Below are 20,346 nucleotides of genomic sequence, written 5' to 3' on the forward strand. Positions count from 1 at the left end.
GTTTCGTAGATCTTTCAATAATGATTATTAGAGAAAAATACAGTGGAATCCACATTTTCTTTTTCATCATTGCATAAGTTTGAAAATGCTTCCCGCTGATTCTGTGATCCTCTCTATTTTAACCTTTATTTTCCACAACACTTTTAGAATCAACGCATTTGCTTTAAAGTAATTCTCATGTAAAACAACCATCGGGAACTTTGAAGGATTTGCAGAAGTGGTGGGAAATGTTCATGTGGTTTCACTTTTATTTATATGTAATAATGAAAGTATTTCTTAAGCAGGTTTTAATCTTGTTAAATGAACGACTAATGGTGGTTTGATACTGAAGAATGTGGATACACAATTTACACGTATGACGTTTCTTGCAAAATAATTAAATTACAATATGTGTTACCGGCATTTAGTGTTACATTAGTTACTTGTGTGTTTATCTTATTTTGTGAGTTGAGAGTACATTATGTATGAATAAAGACAGAACACGTAAGAGACCGTTTTAATTTTTACTTTACCATAAAATTAAGATTTAATGATATTCCTTTAACAAGCAACTCAACTTTTTTGGCCTTTACCTTCATAATAAAGTTGTTTTTGTTACATTTAAATTAATTAATTAACATATTTGTGGATTTATTTTGAGTCTCTTAAATTTAAGAAATCATATATAGTAAGTATTCAATGTACTGTCTTATGTACTGTATCAGTTGATCTTTTTACTTTCATTTTTCTGGCTCCTCTTTTTTCATTTCGTCTGTATATAAAAATCCTGCACAGATGAGATGCTGCCATCTATTGGCAATAAGTACATGTTGCGTGATAGCGGATGATTACAGTAATAAAACATATAATAAATACACGATGTAAAATGTTGTTAAGAGCATACAGTTAAAATAACCCTTAGAGATACAATGGATGGATGTAAATATTATCTTTTTGTTAATCAATGTTATCAATTTAAGCACAAAAGTTGAGCAGGTCCAGAAAAAAAGGGTTAGTTTTCTGAGAAACGCTAAAAAAAATGCTTTATCTACAGTTTTAGCAAAGACTGCAACACATTCTTTCTAATATTTAAACTTTAGGTTTAGTTTTTATTCATTAATTTTCAACCACTGATTCCCTTTAATAGATTTAATAGATAAGTGAAATCATCTTATGTTGCTATAGTTTTATTGATGGCAAAATGTCCATCAATGTTTTTGATTTGAACTCATTACTCTATCACTTAAATTACTTTCTGATTTCATTTAGACCGTCTTTGAAAACACGTTTTTGGTGTGGTTAGTATTTTAATACCAGCTGACGTGCATTAAATATGGATCATACTTGGTTCAGGATAGAAGTGGAATTCACTACAATGAATAAAAGATGAATTACTTTGAAAAATATATTTTATTAGAGAAAAATTCCCTTTCAAATGTGTCAACAGGTAGATTACATCCTTAATACTGACTGCTGTTTGTCACAATAAACACATATCTTTTGGAAATAACCATCAATAACAGTTTATAGGTCAGATTAAGCAGTAAGATATCAACAGGGTCACCAGAGTCCAGACGGGGGTCATTGCAAGGCCGGCGGCTCGACCTTTGGCTCGAGGATCTTGACACCCGTTAGCGTTGTTGCTGGGCTTCGCGTTTTCCGGGTTCCCCTCAAAGTGGACCGGCAGACACTGGTTGTCCAGAATTTCGCACGCCAGGATCAGATGTTTGGCTTCCTCACGCACGGTCCTGATCCCGCACGTGCCCGGCTCGCTCCTCACCGTGACGAAAGTGAAGGGTTCCTGGCTGATGCACAGGTTCTCCTTGAACACCTTCCCGCCTCGGTTGGAGCAGACGTTCTTCACCTTCTCCAGGTCTTTGGGGTGCAGGAAGGACTGCGTCGGTCTGTCGCAGCCGCCGTTGAACTTGATGTAGTTCTGCCATTCGTTCTTATCCAGGCCTGCGGGAATGCCAGAGCGGATGTGGCGTTGGACGAAGGTACTGAAGCCGTTGTTCCATTTGGAGCGCTGGCAGGGTTCCTCGTTCTTCGCCCATGCCTGGTGACCCAACAGAAGACAAGCACAGAGACTTGCCAGAACCGCAAAAGCAGCCATTTCTTAGAAAACCCTGAAACAAACACAAACCAATCAGACTTCTATGTTCTGCCTCTTGTTGTATCTCGTGCCTTCTGAGCTCGACCTGTTATCAGTCTCTCTTCTACAGCGTGTCAAACAGACAGTGGGGGAGGAACACAGCTGTGCTTCTGTGCAACTACAACGCTCGAAATGTGATTTCTAACTTCCTCACCTGTACTTTTGGCAGCAGAACACTTCCCTCAGAGCAGCTCGTGGACTTACAGACTCTCCCAGTTCCCCCGATCGGATTCACACTTCACTTCCTCGTGGGAGTGGCTTCTGCTGTGATCCCGGTACTGACGGCATGGAAGTGCTCGCTCTATTTATACCCTCTGAACAACCGCCAAGAACCAAACTCTTCACCAGACCCTCATCCAGTTTCAAGTGTAATTGGCTTCCACATTCCTTATGTTTACTATAGGGGGAATTAAATGCTCTCTTTTGGTCTCATGTTACAAATAATGTTTCTATTTTCTTGACACCCACGACACAAGATCCCTTCTTGGTCACTAGCAAGTCTCGTGCGAATACAAAAAGGTGACACAAAGGAAGAGGTTTTTTCTGCTCTTGCAACTTTAGAGCTTTTTTTCTGGGGTTATAACCATTTCGAAACCACACTTTGTACTTTTCTCAGTTTCTCAACGAATTGTTGACGACAAGAACTTCCTCAGCTGGTCAGAGACTCTGACACTTTTGTATATTCAATGGCAAATTCAACTTTTCAAATGTTGAAACTTTGCTTTTTTTTAAATTGAAATGTTATATTTCAATAATTTCTATATATTGAAAGGATTAATTTGTTTTTAGTTTTCTTCTACTAATTGAATTTAAAAATGTGAATATTTTCAAAATGGATATATATACACATGTTTCTATTTCTAATAATTAAAATATATATTTTTTTAATTCTATATTTTCATAATTCATAGCTTTTATTTTAAGTTGGTATTTTAAAAAGTTTGGTATTTTAGGGCAACTAAACAAAGAGCTTGGACTTTTCCCAATCACGCAAAATGCATTTATTATTTTTTAATTAAATTAAAACTTATTAAAACCCTTCAATATATTAAATATTGAATTTAAATATTCCAAAAATGATCATTTAATGTCGTAAAAAAAATAGAAAAAATCAATAAAAAACAAAAAAAGGTTACTAAATTTGAAATATTTAATTCAACAAATATTTACTAATATTATAATGGCTCTGATATAGTTCCATAGAATAAAATACCTCAATCTGGGGTTGTTAATATGTCATAAATTCATTTTGCATATAAATAAAATTATATAATCAGGTTTGTGCAAAAATAATTTGTATAGGTTTATGTAAACATGTATTTTTATTTACATGAGTTTGGCATCAGCTAATATGTGCATAAAGAGATCATCTAGACATTATTTTATAGTTTAGAAGTAGCAGTTTACCTCGACAAACAAGACAGAAAATAAATGTTGGTGCAGATGTGGTAATGCATAGCAAGAGAACTACATACAAGCCAGATATTTATGAAGCTTTAAATGAATAATGGTGGTTACGTAAACTGAAAGAAGGATGTGCAGGTGTGGAAAAAGGAAGAGAGCTGTGTCTGAAATAGATGTAAAAAGTACATGTCAAAAACAACGAGAAGGAAGCGCTATTCAAGTCTTCTTTTAATGTGGCATCAATGTTTGTTTTTTTAATACAGTAAACCTGAACAGATATAAAGAGTACCAAAGTACACAACTTCAACAAACGCCATCATTGCATTGAGATCATTATATTTTCAATACATGAATTTACATCATCTACACAAATGTATTGGCACGAACATCATCTGAGTTTCAAGACACGCTTGGTCACCAACTTTATATTACTACAACTTTAAAATGACAAATAGATTTTTGCTTCATCAGTGCAGAGGGCTTGTGCTTCAAGGCAGGATGGAATCTACAGCTACATTTCAAGGACATATACAAGATATTTACAACGCCATGAGAGGAGCGACATTATAGGAGCTGGAGCCACAATAGTTGCATCAATCCTCCAAGTGTTTCATGTGCAAAGTGAAAATAAAGTCCGTCTGTCAGCGTCCAAGGCTGCTTCCCTCCTCCATCCTTCTCATGCACCACAGTAGAAAACATGTTTGATCCCTGAATGAAGAGTGAATCTGGAGAAACAACCGTAGCAACAGGAGTGTTTGTGAGTCGCCGGTCGAGATCTGGAGCTGCTTTTTATTTTAGATCCACTTGAGGCGGTGGAGAGGTTTCTTCTTTTATTATGGTTTGCGAGGCGGAGTTTAGATCAACCTCTTGTTTGTTCTCTTTTGCTTTCTCTGGCTCTTTCATCCTGAGGGGAAAAAACAAACATTATCCTGTAGTTCCACGCATTGTACAGCAGAGGTCGCTATTTAGCAACGCGTTCACCTTCTGGTGAACTAACTTCTCTGTAGGACAGCAACAGGAAGTGAAGAAATATGGAATAAATTGCCAACTTTACACGTTAAAGGGAGTCAATAGGATACATTTTAATCATACATTTTATGGAGCTATGCTAGTTTTTGGTTCACCTCGAGATTTCTTTCATATTAGCATTTTCTTGGCTAAAATAGGAACCTGATATTATCCTAAATGATTTATTGGATCCCCTTTTTTTTTATTCTTGGCCAAAAAATACTAAAGTAAACAGTCACTGAATGTAAAAATATATATTATGTGAAAAAAAGGTCAGGTTTTTGGTATATCATTTTTCAGTGTAGAAACATTATAAATCAGACCTGGGCAAAGTGAGGTCCGCAGTCCACATGTGGCCCCTTGATTGTAATTACATGGCCTTCATGTTGTCAAAGTGTTCTAGGTAGAAAATGTCGAAAACTACATACTGTATTAACTCTAAATATAACTTTTCAAACGTATTCTTTTCTTTCTTTTTTTGTAAATATTTCTTCAATATTTAGATTATATTAAAAATATTTATTTAATAATAATTTTGAATGACTTTTTGTCCGTTTTGTTGTTTTTGTCTTTTTGCTTTTGGCTTGACGTTCTCTTACAATAGTCACAGTTCATAAAGTGGCCCCTGGAAATATTTGATTGCCCTCCCCTCATGCAAATATTAGTGAATGTTAGTAAATCTAGATAAAATACCACCGAAGTCGTAATAGAAGTTACACTTTACTTCATAAAAAGTTCAAAAACGTTACCCTAAAGTGCTAACAGAGACAAAGCAGCTTACTACTCATTTCTGCAGATTCCACTTTTTTTTTATTGTATCTCATGAGTCTATGATGCTAAGTTGAAAACTAAAATAACAAACCGGAAGAACTTGCCGATGTCAGCAAAAAGTGTGAGATGTTAGAGAGTAGAACCTGATATGTGGAGATCCAGATTGAAAAAGACGATCAAATAAGTAAATGAGGTGTTAGTGAGCAACATTATGTTATGGATATGAAGATTTTGTTAGATGTTCATGTCGAAAGAATCGTTGATAGTTTGAAAACCTTTGCATGGGAGCAGGTCGGTTGCTGTGCAGGACGTCCCAGCTAGAGGTAGAGCTGTCATGAGACCACAAGAAGAAAAATAAAAAAAGGTTTAGTGAGAAACAGGTCGTCATAAAGAGGCTCTTAGTGGTGATTCCAATATGTCGCCTCTTAACTGTTAAATTGATTCTCGATAGCTGTTTCAGGACAGACAGTTGCTCCCAAAGTGCCGACTCGGGTCTCTTTGATACCTTCAAAGTGAGGCTATGGTTTTAATAACCAATTATTTGATCAGAGGAATTGTCAAAAGAGCACTTTGGGAGCCTCTTGTCAAAGCAACAGGAAGGTACAAATCAAGAGTTTCAACAAAGGAACAGCCGGATGGTTATTAAAGGAAACAATTGGGGAACGGCCAAGTTATTAGAAGTCGATGGGATTATCCCCTCGCTGATCTTTGAGCCAGTTGTTTTCCACTTTAATCACCGCTTTAAGCTCCAGATCGTGTTCACAAGCAGAGGAAAACTAGCGAGAAGTGACTTGTTGGGGGTCAGCAGCACTGGAGGGGGGTTGAGGGAAGCATGTCAGTTGCTAGTTCCTGGTCAGTACCGAGATCACATTTGCCACCTGTTTACCACGACTGTTTCACGATGAAGGAGAGTAAAGTATCTGCCGAGAGACCGAGAGCTTTGCATGAGACACTTTCTTCTGCTGGGGTCATTGACGGCTCCTCGTCCGGAGCTAACGCTAACGTGGTCTCACCGTATCGTCTTCACGATGAAGCGAACGATCACGGCCAGACCCACACAGCCGCACATCACTCCGACCACCACGGCCGTCACTTCCCCTGAAGAAGAAGAACACAAAATGTAGCTCATTGTTGTCGTTCTACTGTTTTATTTCAACCATGTTTGTCTGGTCAACTCACCTGAGGAGAGTTCTTTCCAGGATTCTAGAAGACAAAGAGTGAGATTAATAACTATTTTTATTTTACCAGACGGACTACAAGAAAATCTTAGTAATTGTTGTTACTTTATTTTCTTTAAAAATACTTGTCTGTTTTCATTCATATTTAAAGTTGAGATTGGAGCGTTTGGATCATTGTTAACTGGGGCAACATTAAACACCTCAAAGGACAAATACATTAAATTTAGGAGTATTTATTTTGTTTAAAATCAAAAAGCATTTATTGCTAGTAATGTAAAAATAAAACAGGATAATTGTTTTCTGGTTTTGTTGAAAGACAATATTGTATAATGAAATACAATTAAAAAAAGAGATGATCACAATAGAATAAGATAAGTAAGTAAGTAAAGACCTAAGAGCCCGAGCTGGGGTGTAAGGCTGGATCAGATCAGTGATGTAAGGAGGAGTCTGACCATGAATAGCTCTGAAAGTAAGAACCTGAATTTTAGAATTGATCCTGAGAAAAAAACTGGTAGCCAGTGAAAAGATTTAAGGATCAGGGAAATGTGAGTTCTCCTACTAGAGCGAGTCAGAATTTTCGATGCAGAGTTTTGTATTAACAGCAGGCGAGACAGCTCCTTTTTGTTTATACACAAAAAAATAAACTGTTCCAATAGTCCAAACGAGAAGACACAAACACATGGATTATAAGATCCACATCGTGTTGTGACATTATTTTCCTAAGTTTGGAGATTTTTCTCGGTTTTTGGTCAGTTTTCTACAGTGTTGAACAAGAGACATGTCTTTATCAAATACAACACCCAGGTTTCTCAGGCTCAGTTTGAAAGACTGACCTAAGTCACCCAAGAGCTGACTTAACCCTGGAACCTTATCATCAGGCACAATAACCAGAGTTTCAGTTTTGTCCACATTTAGCTGCAAAGTGTTTTCACTCCACTGTTTGATTTCTAGTAAACAATTGACTAAGCTGTTCAGCCTCTGGGGCTCGGTTGGATCAAAAGAGCAGTAGAGCTGGATTTCAGCAGCAACAATGTGGTAAGAAATACCAGGAAATCTCTGAACGGTTTTACCCAGAGGAATCAAGTGCAGCAGAAAATGATAAAGGACCCAAAACAGAACCTTGAGGGACTCCACTCAACAGATCTCCCGATTCAGACCTTACTTGATTTACAGATCATCTGGTGATCAACTGTGTCAAAGGCTGAAGACAGATCCAAGAGAACCAGAACAGTGTATTGACCCGAATCAGCCGATAAGTGACTTCAAATACCTTTTGATTGTCATATTTAATTTCTTGATATAACTAGTTTGTGCCGTATCATCATCCACACTAACACAACTGATATTTTATTTTATATAATATTTTATTTTATACAGTATCATGATGAAGCTGGTGATTTAAAGACATGCTTTTTACAACTTCACTTCACATATATTTCAATAATATTAATTATTATTACCTTTTTTATTTAAAGTATGGTCTACTATTATTGTTATTATGTATTTATGGTTATAAAATGAAAATCATAGAGTAAAGTAAACGCACAACAATAAAATTACAATAAAATGTATAAACGACTACAAAACCTTAAAAACGAGTAGTACAATGTTCATCTACTATTTTATCATTTTTTAAATAAACCTCCCTTAATGTTATATTTTTCTTAAAGTGAAATCCTCTTAATCTTGAAATCAAAGTTAGCTTTGTTCAGACTTTGCTTCTATTTGTTTCTCCTCATAATAAGCTCAAACCAAAACACTCTCCAACTCCAGTGTACGTTGACCTTTCTTCCAGAGTCTCAGACAGAGTGACCAGTAATCCTTAAAGTTCCCGCATTTCTCCCCACATTCCACCTCACGTCAAGTGCTAATAGTCGGCTTCTCACGGCCACACACCGCCTTGTTGTTGTCGTGTTTCTGCAGACGTCCACGTGAAGGACTTGCTGGTGAATTCTTCTGTCACGTGACGTGGAAAACTGTCGTAAACTCATCTAATATGTGATGAATGTCATAAATTAACATTGTCTGATGTGACTTTTCCTCCACGTATATATAGAAACCATTTGTAGTTGCACTCTGATGACTCATGATCTTGTGTTTCAGGATGTTCCTCACGGTTCCTCACCTGCGCTGAAGGAGGAGAAGACAACCCTGTGGTTGAGCGGCTGTGTCGCCCTGTAGTTGTCCTGGAGCAGAACCCTCTCCGGATCTTCACTCTTACTGGAGTAAAGTATCGTCTCCATCTTTAGCAGCTGTCGAGGGGGACATGGTGGACGAGATGATGGGTGAAGACAAAAGGTGAGACAGGAACACATGTCTTCATCAAACTCATACAGGTGGAGAAAATTAGTCAATTCTGAAATTGTAATCCATCTGCTCTCTGGACTGTAGTGATGAATGGAAGTATTTGAATCCACAACTGATTTGTTAATGTATTTTAACTTATTTGCTCATTAATTATCACTTTTAACCTACAATTCAAGAAGAAGAAGAATATTTGTCTTTTTTTTTAGTCTAAATAAACGTAAAATACCATTTTTAAAGTATTTTCCTTTTTTAAAGTGTATTAAAGAAATTTTATGGAAGTATATCATATCAGAATATTGGATGGTTGGATTTAAAATGTCATTTTTAGGCATTAAATTATTTATTTATTTTATGATTTAATTCAATAATTTATATTTTCAAATAAGTGAAGTAATTCTTTTTTTACTCAGTTTAAATATAAAAATGGTGGCACTATTATACCCATATTTGTATGTTGAATTTAGAAGGCTACGAAAAAAAAAAGAATTCAGAAAATGTATTTTTGAAATTTTGTGTGGATGTGTAAATAGAATCCATTAACTTTGAAAATATTTGATTTTCTTACTTTAATTATTCAAATAAAAATGAATAAATAAAATGGTTCAATACTTCAATAAAAAAACAGATCAAATATTTCATTAAAGAAAATATCGAATACAATAATAAAAAATAAAAAAAGATAATTAAATGCTTCAAAGAAACAAAAACATTCAACCGTTCAATATTCCGCTGCCACTGAGATACTTTCATAGAACTTGACCGAACGTCAATATCGATGGGCTCACCTGTGCTTTTGAGATCTGGACTCTCTCGTGGAACAGTGTCCACATCACACTCTGGTAGCAGGGCGGAGTCGTCAGGGACCCGTTGTAGCGATAGTAGCGCTTGAGGTTCTTCGGCAACAGCAAGCGAATGTCAAAAGCTGGAATAAACACTCTTTGGTCTGAAGATGTGAAAGTAAACAGTGAGTATTGGTCGCAAAATGTATTTCCCACAGAAGTATCCCACAAATTACAACCCCGGGTTGTAATATAGACACCAGGGTTTTGGTCGTTTCCTTTGGTTTTATGTGGAAAACGTCGGTTATTTTTAGTTAAGGTTAGTTATATGTCAATGTGGCAAAATACAATAAAAAACTATTAAAGTTAACACCTTATTTCATTATAATACATGTCTCCATAACAAGTTTAATAAAAATAATAATTCATTCTTTATTATTAATATTACTAAACGATCATTTTTAAGACGCAGAAAAGAGACCCACTTGCGTGTTTGACGCGGCTCAGGTAGTTCAGGATGTTGTTGAATGCCAGGTTTGTCTCCTCGCCTTGCTGTAAAAAAAGGAAACCAAAAAATTGATCTCAATATCAGCACCGTCGGCCTGCGCTCAAGTGCTCGGTTACCACGATGAGTACTCCTAAGACGGCCAGGCCGTTCTTCTGCGTCATGGCGTCGCTCACATTGGGGTACAGCTCTGAGTTGTAGTGCACCACGTGTAACTGCCAAGGAAAGTTTGTCTTAATAATAATAATAATACATTTCATTTAAAGGCGCCTTTCTTGGCACTCTTATTAGTTTTTCGATCAAAACCTACTTTCGTCATTATGGTATTGACCGTTTAATTTGTTATAAACAACGTTTTTTGTGGCCTAAAGATCTAACATAATGCTTTGCCGCCCAGCAGACCGATTGCAACTGTCACTTTTGACACAACATAAGTGATAGTTAGAATAAAGTATTGAAGCGACCAATCAGCCGTCGCTAAATATAGCAGTGTGTAGAAAGGCATCATGGGTAATCAGTGCCTTCCATTAGGTTCTGTGGTTGTGTCAAAGTTCAAATACATCATCAGGTTTATTTTTAAAACCGCTTTCTTACTTTTTTCTGTATTCATTGACCCTGATCTTTACCTCTGCATCTGCACTCTGTCCGTTGATGGTGTGCTCACTGCCCCCTGGTCCTGGTCCACCACTGCCCCAGTGAAGGTGCAGTTGCACGGCTGTAAAGAGCCAGGGAAGCCCCCCGAGTCCCATCCAGTCGGGCAGCTCAATCACAGCTAATGAGACGGACGATCAAAGAGTTAAAAGCTTTTTTGTTTTCATACACTGGTGTGTAAATTAGAGGAGCGAGCGTCTGTTTATGGAGGCGTAAAAATCTCAAAGACATCGGCGGTCGCCATAGTTACCCGTGTGTCCGTTGTTGTACAGGGAGAAAGGCATGTTGCCGTGCTGGTCGTAGCCCAGCGGGGTCATGGGGATCAAAGAGGGGTCATACTTGGTCTGAGTGGTCACCACGTCGACGGGAGACTGTGAAGTGCCGCCGCAGTCTGTGAAATATTGCGACCACTCCGACTGTCCCACCAGACCTTTTTGGACGGAGAGAAACAATGATGTCACCGCATCTCACGACCCAGCGACTCTCAGGTATGCGGTTTTTGAGACTAATTGCACAGACGATTGTTTCTTCTCAGACGGTTTCACACAAACGATGGCTCGCTCACACAAAATATCAAGCAGAGGCACAGCGAGTGGGGGTTTGAATCTGCTAGTTAGCGGTGGTCGGGGCTCACTAATCCTACTGACATTTATACTCGTGAAATGGAACATATTAGCTGGATTTGATCCCTTCTGAAGCCTGTCTCGAAACTTGTGTTATTGTTTATTAAATAAAATAATAAAACATTTGTTTTTATCCATTATTGATCTGATAAATTGTATAAATAATTGTTATGTATTGCTTTTGTTTTGCAGTTTTTGAGTGACTAGAAAATCCTTGAATTTAATTAATTTTCTATTAAATACATTTATTACTAAAATGGATAAATGTAAGGCCCTAGAAACTATTTATTTCTATAAGTGTATATCTTATTGTAACCTAGTTCAAATATGTTCAGGATAATAATAATAATAGTAATAATAATAATAATAATAATAATAGGAACATTTATTGTTATTAATCTTAATGAATATAATGTTTGTTATTGTTCTTTAATCATTTCATTATTTTATTTCGGTTTACAGTAAACATATGATTTAAATACAATTGTGCACTCAAAATAGTTCTGGCATTACGATGCGATACAGGGGCAACCATAGGATATATTGCAATATGTTGCGTTGTACTGCGATTCCATAGTAACAATGATAGATTCATTGTATTGCCCGAGTACTTCACTCAAAGACCACATTACTCTTGAAAAAGTCGTAATTTGTTTTGATTCATCTGTATCCTCTCGTCCTCAGTCATCGCCAAACTCTCGTCGGATTTCAATGTTCATTTAGGTGAACGTAATGGCTGCTGGCATCTAGCCAGCGTAGGTTTAAAGGCGACACGGAAACGACCATGACCTGAATATTTGCATGTACATTGTAGATACAGGCACATTGAAAAGAATATCGCGATGTGTCGCCATAATCTATATTTTCTAACACCCCTATTTAGCAACATGCACAATTCATGATTTGACGTGGCACAATTGTACAACCTTTAACCCTCATTCTTTTTTTACTTCTCTATTTTTTTATACTAATGGTAAATTGTCTGTTTATTGGAATCAACCTTTTCATCAGATTTCTTTAGCTGTTTATAGTTTATAGTGTCTAGATCAGATATATAATTTATATTTCGCATTAATCAACATAGATAGTAAAAGGTAGACTTTTTAATATATAGTAAATATTTCCTGTCTAATGATATTATTATTATCACTTATTACTGTAAACAATTTTCGGAACATTGTTATACATGTATTGTTTTAACAATTCATTGCCTTCTGAGTCTTGTCTGGTTCTCTGAAGGTTTCTGCCTCATTTAGCTGTTTCTTTGCGACACGTACAGTTTGTGTTGTCCTTTTATTATTACAGTTAATAGCCAGAGTTGTACCTTAACATGTCATCAGCCTAAAGTCAGATCCTTGATCCTCAACGACACTTTTAAAAAATGATTCCCTGTCACTCATCCTCACGAACGTTTCCATGGTAACCAGAGGCCGAAAAAAATCTGATCCTTTTGTGTTCCGTTCATGCTCTTGTTGCTTGTTAATTGTCTCGATCAGGCAACACCACGCAGTCTGTCGTCACAAACCGACCCTCTCGGATCTTGATCTAAGGGCCTTCATGTGTGTCCGGTACCGGTCGCATCCTTTCACTCGTCTGAAAGTCTGTACAGTTCGTGCGAGTAAATAGTTTGTGTTTCCCTCCTGAATCCACCAGAGTAGCAAAGTGTTAGCTTCCATTCATCGCCACAATGTCATTGTCCACAGCGGAGGCAGCCAGTGTGAGTCCACGACACAATGAACACACACATTATTGTACGCTGCAACAATACGGGGTACAATTTGGTATGCTTTAGCTTCTTCCCGTCCCATCTCCCTCTCTCTCTCTCTCTCTCTCTCTCTCTCTTCATGGTCACACGCTTCATGGTTGTGCACTTGACTGTTTCTGGTCCACCCCATGTCAGGCTTGAACCTATCTTCCTCCTCCTCCCTCCATCTTCTATTTTGTGGACGTGTGTTCATGCCTGCTTGTTCAACTGTCACTAATGCCGTACGAGGGCTAATGGAGGGGACTCCATCTGTGGCCAAAACACAATGTTTCACCCTAAACTTTCACATCATAATTCCACTTTAAGTGGAATCTAATGTTGACTTTTGGTGTGAAACTAATCTGGAATTGTTTTGAGATGTCAGAATTATAATCTGTTCACTGATTCGTCTGGTTTTATCATCATAAATATCCCTTAAATTATAGCATATTTTAACATTCAACCAATAATTAAATTGAAATATATCAACTTACCAGTGTAGGTCCAGGAGATTTCATCTGAAAAATTAAAAAAAAAAACAATTTAGTAACTGTTTTTAATTTTAAAAGCAAAGAAACATTTTATAAACGTTTTTTAAACTAAATAGAAAAAAATATAAATAGAAAGAGTTTTTTGATGTTTTTGATTGAAGAGAAAAATATGTTTATACACTGTTTTTAAATTAAAGAGAATAAAAAACATTTTAGAGACTGTTTTAAATGACGACAACCAGATATACATATAATGTTTTTTAATTAAAGAGAGAAACAAACATTTTAAAGAGTGTTTTTAAATTGAAGGTTGAAAAAACATTTTAGACAGTGTTTTTGAATTAAAGGGGATAGAAATTTAGATTTTTTTAAAAGAAAGAGAAAAAAACCTGTTTTTAAAATGAGGGCAACCAGCCTCAATTAAACCTCAAAATTCTGGGTAAAACGTTAAAAAAGACAACATAAACTTCTCACCAGCAGCAGGAGCAGGTGTTCCCTGAAAAGCCAGAAGGAAAAGGAGAGGGAAAAACCTCAATGAGTCCATGTTAGCCGCTCTGGTCCATACACAAAACTAAATATAATGAATAAAGGGGTGAGGAACAAGTGAGGAAAAAGAGAGGAGGAGGTGGCAAAGAGTGTGACACACACACACACACTCAGGGAGCAAGAGAAGGGGGGAGACTGTCGGGGTTCGGCAATTCCACCTGCTACGACTGTTATGAGCTACATGGGGTCTCTGCTCGGTCACATGGGCTTGTGGGGGACATGCCGGGAGGTAAAAAGGTTACAAAATCACCCCTTAAATGGTTTATTTTACAGTTTGTTAATTGGATGAAGGAGTCAGGGGGGGAGTCGGGAGAGAAAATCTGGGGCAGGCCGGGATTAAAGGGGAAGAAAAATGAAAAGCTACTTTTACTATGATCCAAAATTATACTTGTAGAAGAACTTAAAACGGAGTCGTTTTAATCGTGGCAAACATACGCCTGCATTAATGCACTAAACTATCGTCAAACCTTCGCCCTCACACAGCTACCGAGCCACATGCTCCTCCTCCATGTTCTCGGGGAACTCATTCCAATTTGTCCTCCCTGTGAGGCGAACATTCATCAAATCTACTATATTAATTCCATGATTTACGTCCACAGAGAAACAAACGCACACAGAGGATTAATTGACGTATCTATGAAGTCTTTGTGTGAGTGGTTGTCCGTCCATGTGTCCCTTTGATGGGCCGGCGACCTCACGCTGGTCCCCGACAAGAACCTAAAGACCCCCCAAGACTGAACATGCTGAACATGTATCAAACAGAGAAAAAAGACTGACAAAAAGCAGACATTTTAAGGTAATTATGTGAACACTGTTGATGTTTTTCCAGCAGCAAAGTTCATTTTATATATAAATATATATATATATATATATGGTGATGACTGAGGACGAGAGGATAATAAAGGCTGCAGCTTCTTTTAAAGGTGCCATTTTGTCATATTTTAGCTACTATTTCCAGTTCTTGTGATGCCTAAAATCATTCAGAAAAGTAAATTGAGTGTTAAATAATGTTTGATGGTTTCAAATCCTATCTTGAGCTGAATGATCTAAATTTCTGTATTGAAATTTTAAATAAAGAATTTAATTTGGAGTCAATTAGTTCAACTATTTAAGCTTTTTTTTAATTTGGTTTTGTTTAATTTATATGTGTACATGTGTGCGTATGCATGTGTGTGTGTGTGACTATAACAAAGGTAAGAGGCAAGAATTTGACGCATGATTATGTAACTATAGTTAATATGGAAGTAAACTAGGATCTGTGAATACATTTCAACAATATCTGATTTAGTTTTTGGCTGCTGTTAAACTATGGCGAGGGACTGGCTTTTCTTTCTCTTGATCCTATTTTTGATTTGATTTAAATGATCCTAGTTACTATAAATTTCGATTAATGAAAATATAACCAAACAAATCACAGCTTTAAATGCTCAGCTGAGGCACATTTTCTTATGATTTGGCTTTGTGTGATAATTTAAATATAAAGTTTATTAATGGCCATGTCACTTTATTTGTATGATTCTCTTTTTATATTTCATTTCATGTGTTTTGTGCGCACTGTGTTTAATTGTTGCACGCCATATTTCACTATTATGAATGCGTGTAACTTTAAAGGTCGTTGTATCCTTTATGCTTTTAGGGTTATTTCTCATTATTATTATTTGACGTATTTGTTACATAAACACTTCTCACATGCGAACAGTAGGAGGCGCCATCTTCACGTGACAAACATACATTCCGTGTGCTTCAACATTACATCATCATCACGTCTCCAGGATTTACCTCGTGAGACACAAACTCAAATAATGATACTATCTAAAATAAACCACTTTAGACTTTAGAGTATGATTTAATCGTGTTTTTTTTCCCTGTGATAAAAATGTTAAAGTACCGAGCACTACATATTTATAAGATGCGTTTTTAAAATTCCTTTATCCACATTCTAGTCAATGAAGCGAGTGAAAATAAAACCACTGATGAGGAAATCGTTTGTTTTCTTTGGCCAGAAAACGTTTTGTGTGCAACAACGTCCTCTCACGCTTTTAAACGTGAAGCGCTCCAGACAAATTATGCAACAGCAGTCACCCCTGCTGCTCTCCCATTGGTCGCGTGACGCTCCGCCAGTGGGCGGGGACACGCCAGGGAGACGCGCCATTGGCTGGATCGTTTTAGGGGTGTGACGTCAGATTTCATTCAGAAAAACCTTCTCTCAGACATGTGAAGCTCCTGCAGACACACGGGCCAGTTCAGTTGGAGATATATGATTGTGTAACGGAATGTAAATGAATTATTCAATTGTGTGCGGTTTATTTTTTAAATGTATTCATATCTATCTAATTATTCCATAAATGTACATTTTATGGGATGGCTACATAACCTTTTTAGTTAAACTCTACATATATCTTGATAAAGATCTTCGTTTACCTCACTTTTCTTCCTTTAATTTGTCCCTTCGATGGCTATTTCTTTTATATTTTTCCAAAATAAAGCACTTTTGTGTCACATTTTCCAATCAGAATCAAAAACTTTTATTGCCTGTGTCGTAAACACAACATAGGAATTAAATTTAAACCTATATTAAATTGCATTTAAGGCATTTACTTTTGACTCCTTCAAGAAACATCTTAAGACACTTTTTTTCGTCCAGACTTTTCCTTGATTTTCTGAGACTCTTTGTCTCTGTGTTGTCTTGACCTTTTAAGTATTTATTTTATTGGGTATTTTTTGATTGGTTAAGCGCTTTGTGACCCTGGTCTTGAAAACAGCTCTATAAATACTAATAACTTACTTACTTGATTTATTTCTTTTGACAGGTTAAAAGAAAAATGTGTGATATACAATTAAACTAAGACTAAAGCTTATTTAAGAATGTCCATTTTATATTTTATTTTTTTCCGACACATTAAAACACTCTTTATTTGTCCTTTCTTTCATTTCCAGTCACAGTTCTTGAGGAAATGTAACTGCCTGTCCTGATGTAAATGTTACTAAATCCAGTTTAACTCAACCAAAATGGTAATAAATATGATTAAACTTAAATGCTAAATGGTTTAAAATGCTTCAATTCATAAAAGTGACTATGAAGTGCTAACAGAGAAAAGGAAGTTACACTCTGAGTGTCTTGAGGATGACAGAGCTCCTCATTTATTCAGTTCACAGCCATAAGTCAGTCGTCTGAAACTACTTTATCTTGTTTATAGTACCTCATGTGATAACTATGCTGAGTTGAAAGCTAAAATAACAAACGGGAAGAAAAAAAGTTGCCGATATCAGCAGAAAGGGGTGAATACGTTAGGGAGTAGAAGTGTGGAAGTCAAGATGGAAAAAGATGATCACAGTAATTGAGGTATTAGTGAGCAACGCAGAGATGGGTTTGACTGCTCACGTTGGGCTTTGTTATTGGTGATCAGGAAAGGCATTGAGACAAATATTTAAGGTTAGATTTGTCTGTTTGAATTCAGATTAATATTTGTTTACAAATACGTTCAACACTATGTGTATTACCTTCCCATCGAATAAGCTCACAGGACCAGTATGTAAATGAACTGAAAAACATCCCTTTGGTAACATTAAACTACTGTAGATTAATCTAATGATTGTTCAATTTGGTTCCTGTCGATCTCTGCTTGGATAATAAAGTTGACTGGGAAATGCAAATGGACAAGATAGCAGAACAAAAAGTTTATAAAGAATAGCTACATACTATATGACTTATTAAAAGCTTGTGTTTTTGTAAATGAACGTAGAAAAAATGCTATCACAGTTGATCTAGATCACATGTGCACTTGTGTAATTCTCAATATTGATGTAACTAGTTACTGAAACTCTGATTCAGAGTTTGTTTTGTTAGATCGAAGATAAAAAAGTTTCATCAGATCAGAATTTTGTCGATTTTTTTCATCTGGTATTTTCCAAACATCTCTCCTGGTGAAAGTCTTTAAATAAACAAGGATAATATAAAACTCATAAAATCCTCAACAAATGAACACATATTTAACTGAACTATACTGAGGGTCACACAAATGTTGTGTTTACACTGGTATAACTCTGGAGAACGCTGTGTACCGGGCAGGAGAGAGAGGGAGGTGAGATGACGTCGCTGCAGCGTCTCTACATTTATTTAACAACAAGCTAAACAGAAAGTCAATCTTTCTTCTTATCATCTGGACACAAGATGTGTGTTAGAGCTGTGTGTAAACTTGTGTGGACAAAGAAAAATGGAAATTACAAAACTCATTTTAAAGAGTTGCGTAAGAGAGGCCAAAGAAGCATGTATCTATTTGTTGTTTTTAATCATATTATGTCTCGAGGCAAATGTCATTCAATTTGACATCTTTCAAGGTTCTTTTGGGCTGTTTTTGTTGGGATATAAAAAGCAGAAATAGGAGATGGAGCTCAGCCCTCGGTATCCACAGTCCACACCCCCTTAAGAATGTCTAAAACTGCTGTTAAGTTTGTGATACTCCACAGCTGCTGTGTCTGTTATCTTTCAGGGCTTTTGTAAAAACTAAAAAAAAAACAAAAGATAGAAACTTAAGATTGTATTTTCCAGTCACAAGCTTCCACATTTCATCAATGACGGTGAAAAACTTCTCGTTTGTGTAGTTTACATAAGCCTGGTTAAATTGTGGATGTATCGATATCTAAGTAAACCGTCGATGTGAAAGAATCTAAGAGAAGCGAGTTGTTGCATTGTTTGAATCCAGTTGTCCTGGTTTCCCTCAGAAACGTGATCTCTTAACAACTGTGGACACCGTTCCGTCAGTCAAAGGCTTTCTGCCTTCCCTTTTGCCGGCTCATATTTCTGTTTTGGAGTCTCGCTTTGACCCGACCTGCTCCTGCAAGTTGCCCTTACAGGAACTGCTGCATACTTGCGCAATCTCGCAGACGAAAATGTTCAACATAACATTGGAACGACGCCAGAATCAAGCGCACGGTATATAAATATATACACACACACACATGGTGAAGACAGGGAAGGGTTTATGAGGACACCCATGTATCCCGACTTGAACCGGAGGTTTCCTGGCTGTGGCTGTACCGGTCGTGTGAGGACAGCCGCTGTTTATGTCCAACTCCTGAAACCATACTGAAGTTCAAGTGTAAGCACGTTTATTCGGATCCAAGTGCAGTTTTTAGTCTCGATTTGAAAAGGCCAAACCAATGAGGGACCGGTTGAGAGTATTGAACTTAAAGAACCCTTTAGACAAAGAAGCCTGTAAGCGTCGCGACCCTATTGAACTCTTGTCAATACAAGGGAGGATATTGAAGAGGTTGGTTGAGTAGAAAGCAGAAACCAGGTGGGGGTTGGGACTCTATGGGGGTTGGAAAGATGGTGGAAGATGGAAATGGTGGGTGGGTGGGTGGGTGGGGGGGGGGGTGTTCGACTCGACACATGAACTCGCCCGGGTTCATCAGGTTCATGTGTTGCTGAGGAATGCTGTGGGGGTGGGTTGTTGTTTGACCTAAACCTAATGACACACATGAACGGGAACCTTTCCCCTGGTTTACTATTACCAAAGGTTAACCAATCATTGTGTTTTGACAATAAGACCTGAGGGTTCGCTCACCTGGTGTCAACGCCGTCTCTAAGCGACTCTCCTCCATTGCTATGCTCAACAGCAGGTATTGTCAATAAGTAAAGGACACTTAGCCTTGTGTGTGTGTTTGTGTGTGTGTGTGTGTGTGTGTGTGTGTGTGTGTGTGTGTTAGCGTGTGTGGAAGGGTGAGGTGACTGGGTTCATGTGTATGTTGTATGTATAGAGGGGGATGGGTAGTCCCTTCAGCCTTGAGGCACGTCAGGTTCGAGCTTATACAGCTTATGGTATTCTCCATACTGCTATTCTTGTACGGAAAAAAAAAATCATCCACTTCTAAGTGAGAAAATAAAATACCATCACACGTCATGAGGTGAGGTCAGGTGGTGTGAGCATGTGTGTTGTTCATACATGCCAATATGTTGGTTTGAGCCAGGGTCGTTGGGTTTACTCTGGGGGGGGGGGTTTGGGTTTGGTCATAAATCAGGATGTGAGAAATACGACTTGCCACAGTATTGTCGTTTATGTCCTTTCATACATGACATATTTATGGCGTTCCATTAGCGTTACAAGTTTGATTACGCAGTCGACATGGTGATTATTCATCGTGTCCAAAGATTGAAACTCAAATCACTGTTTGAAAGGGAACGATTTGTTTTTGGTGTGATGAGGAA

The 20,346-nt window shown here is 37.2% G+C and overlaps 3 protein-coding genes across 6 annotated transcripts in view; all 3 read right to left on the reverse strand.

Moving 5' to 3' along the window:
• Nucleotides 1-20,346, reverse strand: part of itga10 (integrin, alpha 10) — a 370,978-nt gene that overhangs the window by 66,205 nt on the left and 284,427 nt on the right. The window lies entirely within an intron of this gene.
• On the reverse strand, nucleotides 1,388-2,409 carry LOC148062569 (uncharacterized). Its single transcript, XM_087813161.1, has 2 exons — nucleotides 2,286-2,409; nucleotides 1,388-2,105 (listed from the first exon to the last, which is right to left on the reverse strand). The coding sequence occupies exon 2, from the start codon at nucleotides 2,090-2,092 to the stop codon at nucleotides 1,511-1,513; it is 582 nt and encodes a 193-aa protein (XP_087669287.1). The 5' UTR covers nucleotides 2,093-2,105; nucleotides 2,286-2,409; the 3' UTR covers nucleotides 1,388-1,510.
• On the reverse strand, nucleotides 3,751-14,136 carry ca14 (carbonic anhydrase 14). Of its 4 annotated transcripts, none has more exons than XM_087813256.1 (13): nucleotides 14,067-14,136; nucleotides 13,596-13,619; nucleotides 10,985-11,164; nucleotides 10,710-10,855; nucleotides 10,203-10,298; nucleotides 10,064-10,130; nucleotides 9,585-9,742; nucleotides 8,618-8,744; nucleotides 6,494-6,517; nucleotides 6,328-6,412; nucleotides 6,193-6,234; nucleotides 5,590-5,643; nucleotides 3,751-4,439 (listed from the first exon to the last, which is right to left on the reverse strand). In XM_087813256.1, the coding sequence occupies exons 1-13, from the start codon at nucleotides 14,134-14,136 to the stop codon at nucleotides 4,325-4,327; spliced, it is 1,188 nt and encodes a 395-aa protein (XP_087669382.1). In that variant the 3' UTR covers nucleotides 3,751-4,324. The 4 variants fall into 4 exon arrangements, 3 of the variants coding, with proteins under 3 accessions (XP_087669382.1, XP_087669383.1, XP_087669384.1); XM_087813258.1 differs by having other exon boundaries at nucleotides 4,344-4,439; nucleotides 6,201-6,234; XR_015713647.1 differs by having other exon boundaries at nucleotides 4,421-4,439; nucleotides 6,175-6,234.

The sequence above is a fragment of the Callionymus lyra genome, chromosome 17, assembly GCF_982586985.1.
Source record: "Callionymus lyra chromosome 17, fCalLyr1.hap1.1, whole genome shotgun sequence".
NCBI lineage: Eukaryota > Metazoa > Chordata > Actinopteri > Syngnathiformes > Callionymidae > Callionymus > Callionymus lyra.

What these genes read in the sequence shown, in the direction of transcription:
- LOC148062569 (XM_087813161.1), bottom strand. Translation starts at nt 2,092, where the DNA reads ATGGCTGCTTTTGCGGTTCTGGCAAGTCTCTGTGCTTGTCTTCTGTTG.
- ca14 (XM_087813256.1), bottom strand. Translation starts at nt 14,136, where the DNA reads ATGGACTCATTGAGGTTTTTCCCTCTCCTTTTCCTTCTGGCTTTTCAG. An exon ending in AACACCTGCTCCTGCTGCTG is followed by an intron (nt 13,620 to 14,066) that starts GTGAGAAGTTTA and finishes TTAATTTTTCAG; the next exon opens with ATGAAATCTCCTGGACCTAC. An exon ending in GAAACAGTCGTGGTAAACAG is followed by an intron (nt 5,644 to 6,192) that starts GTGGCAAATGTG and finishes GTCTCATGACAG; the next exon opens with CTCTACCTCTAGCTGGGACG.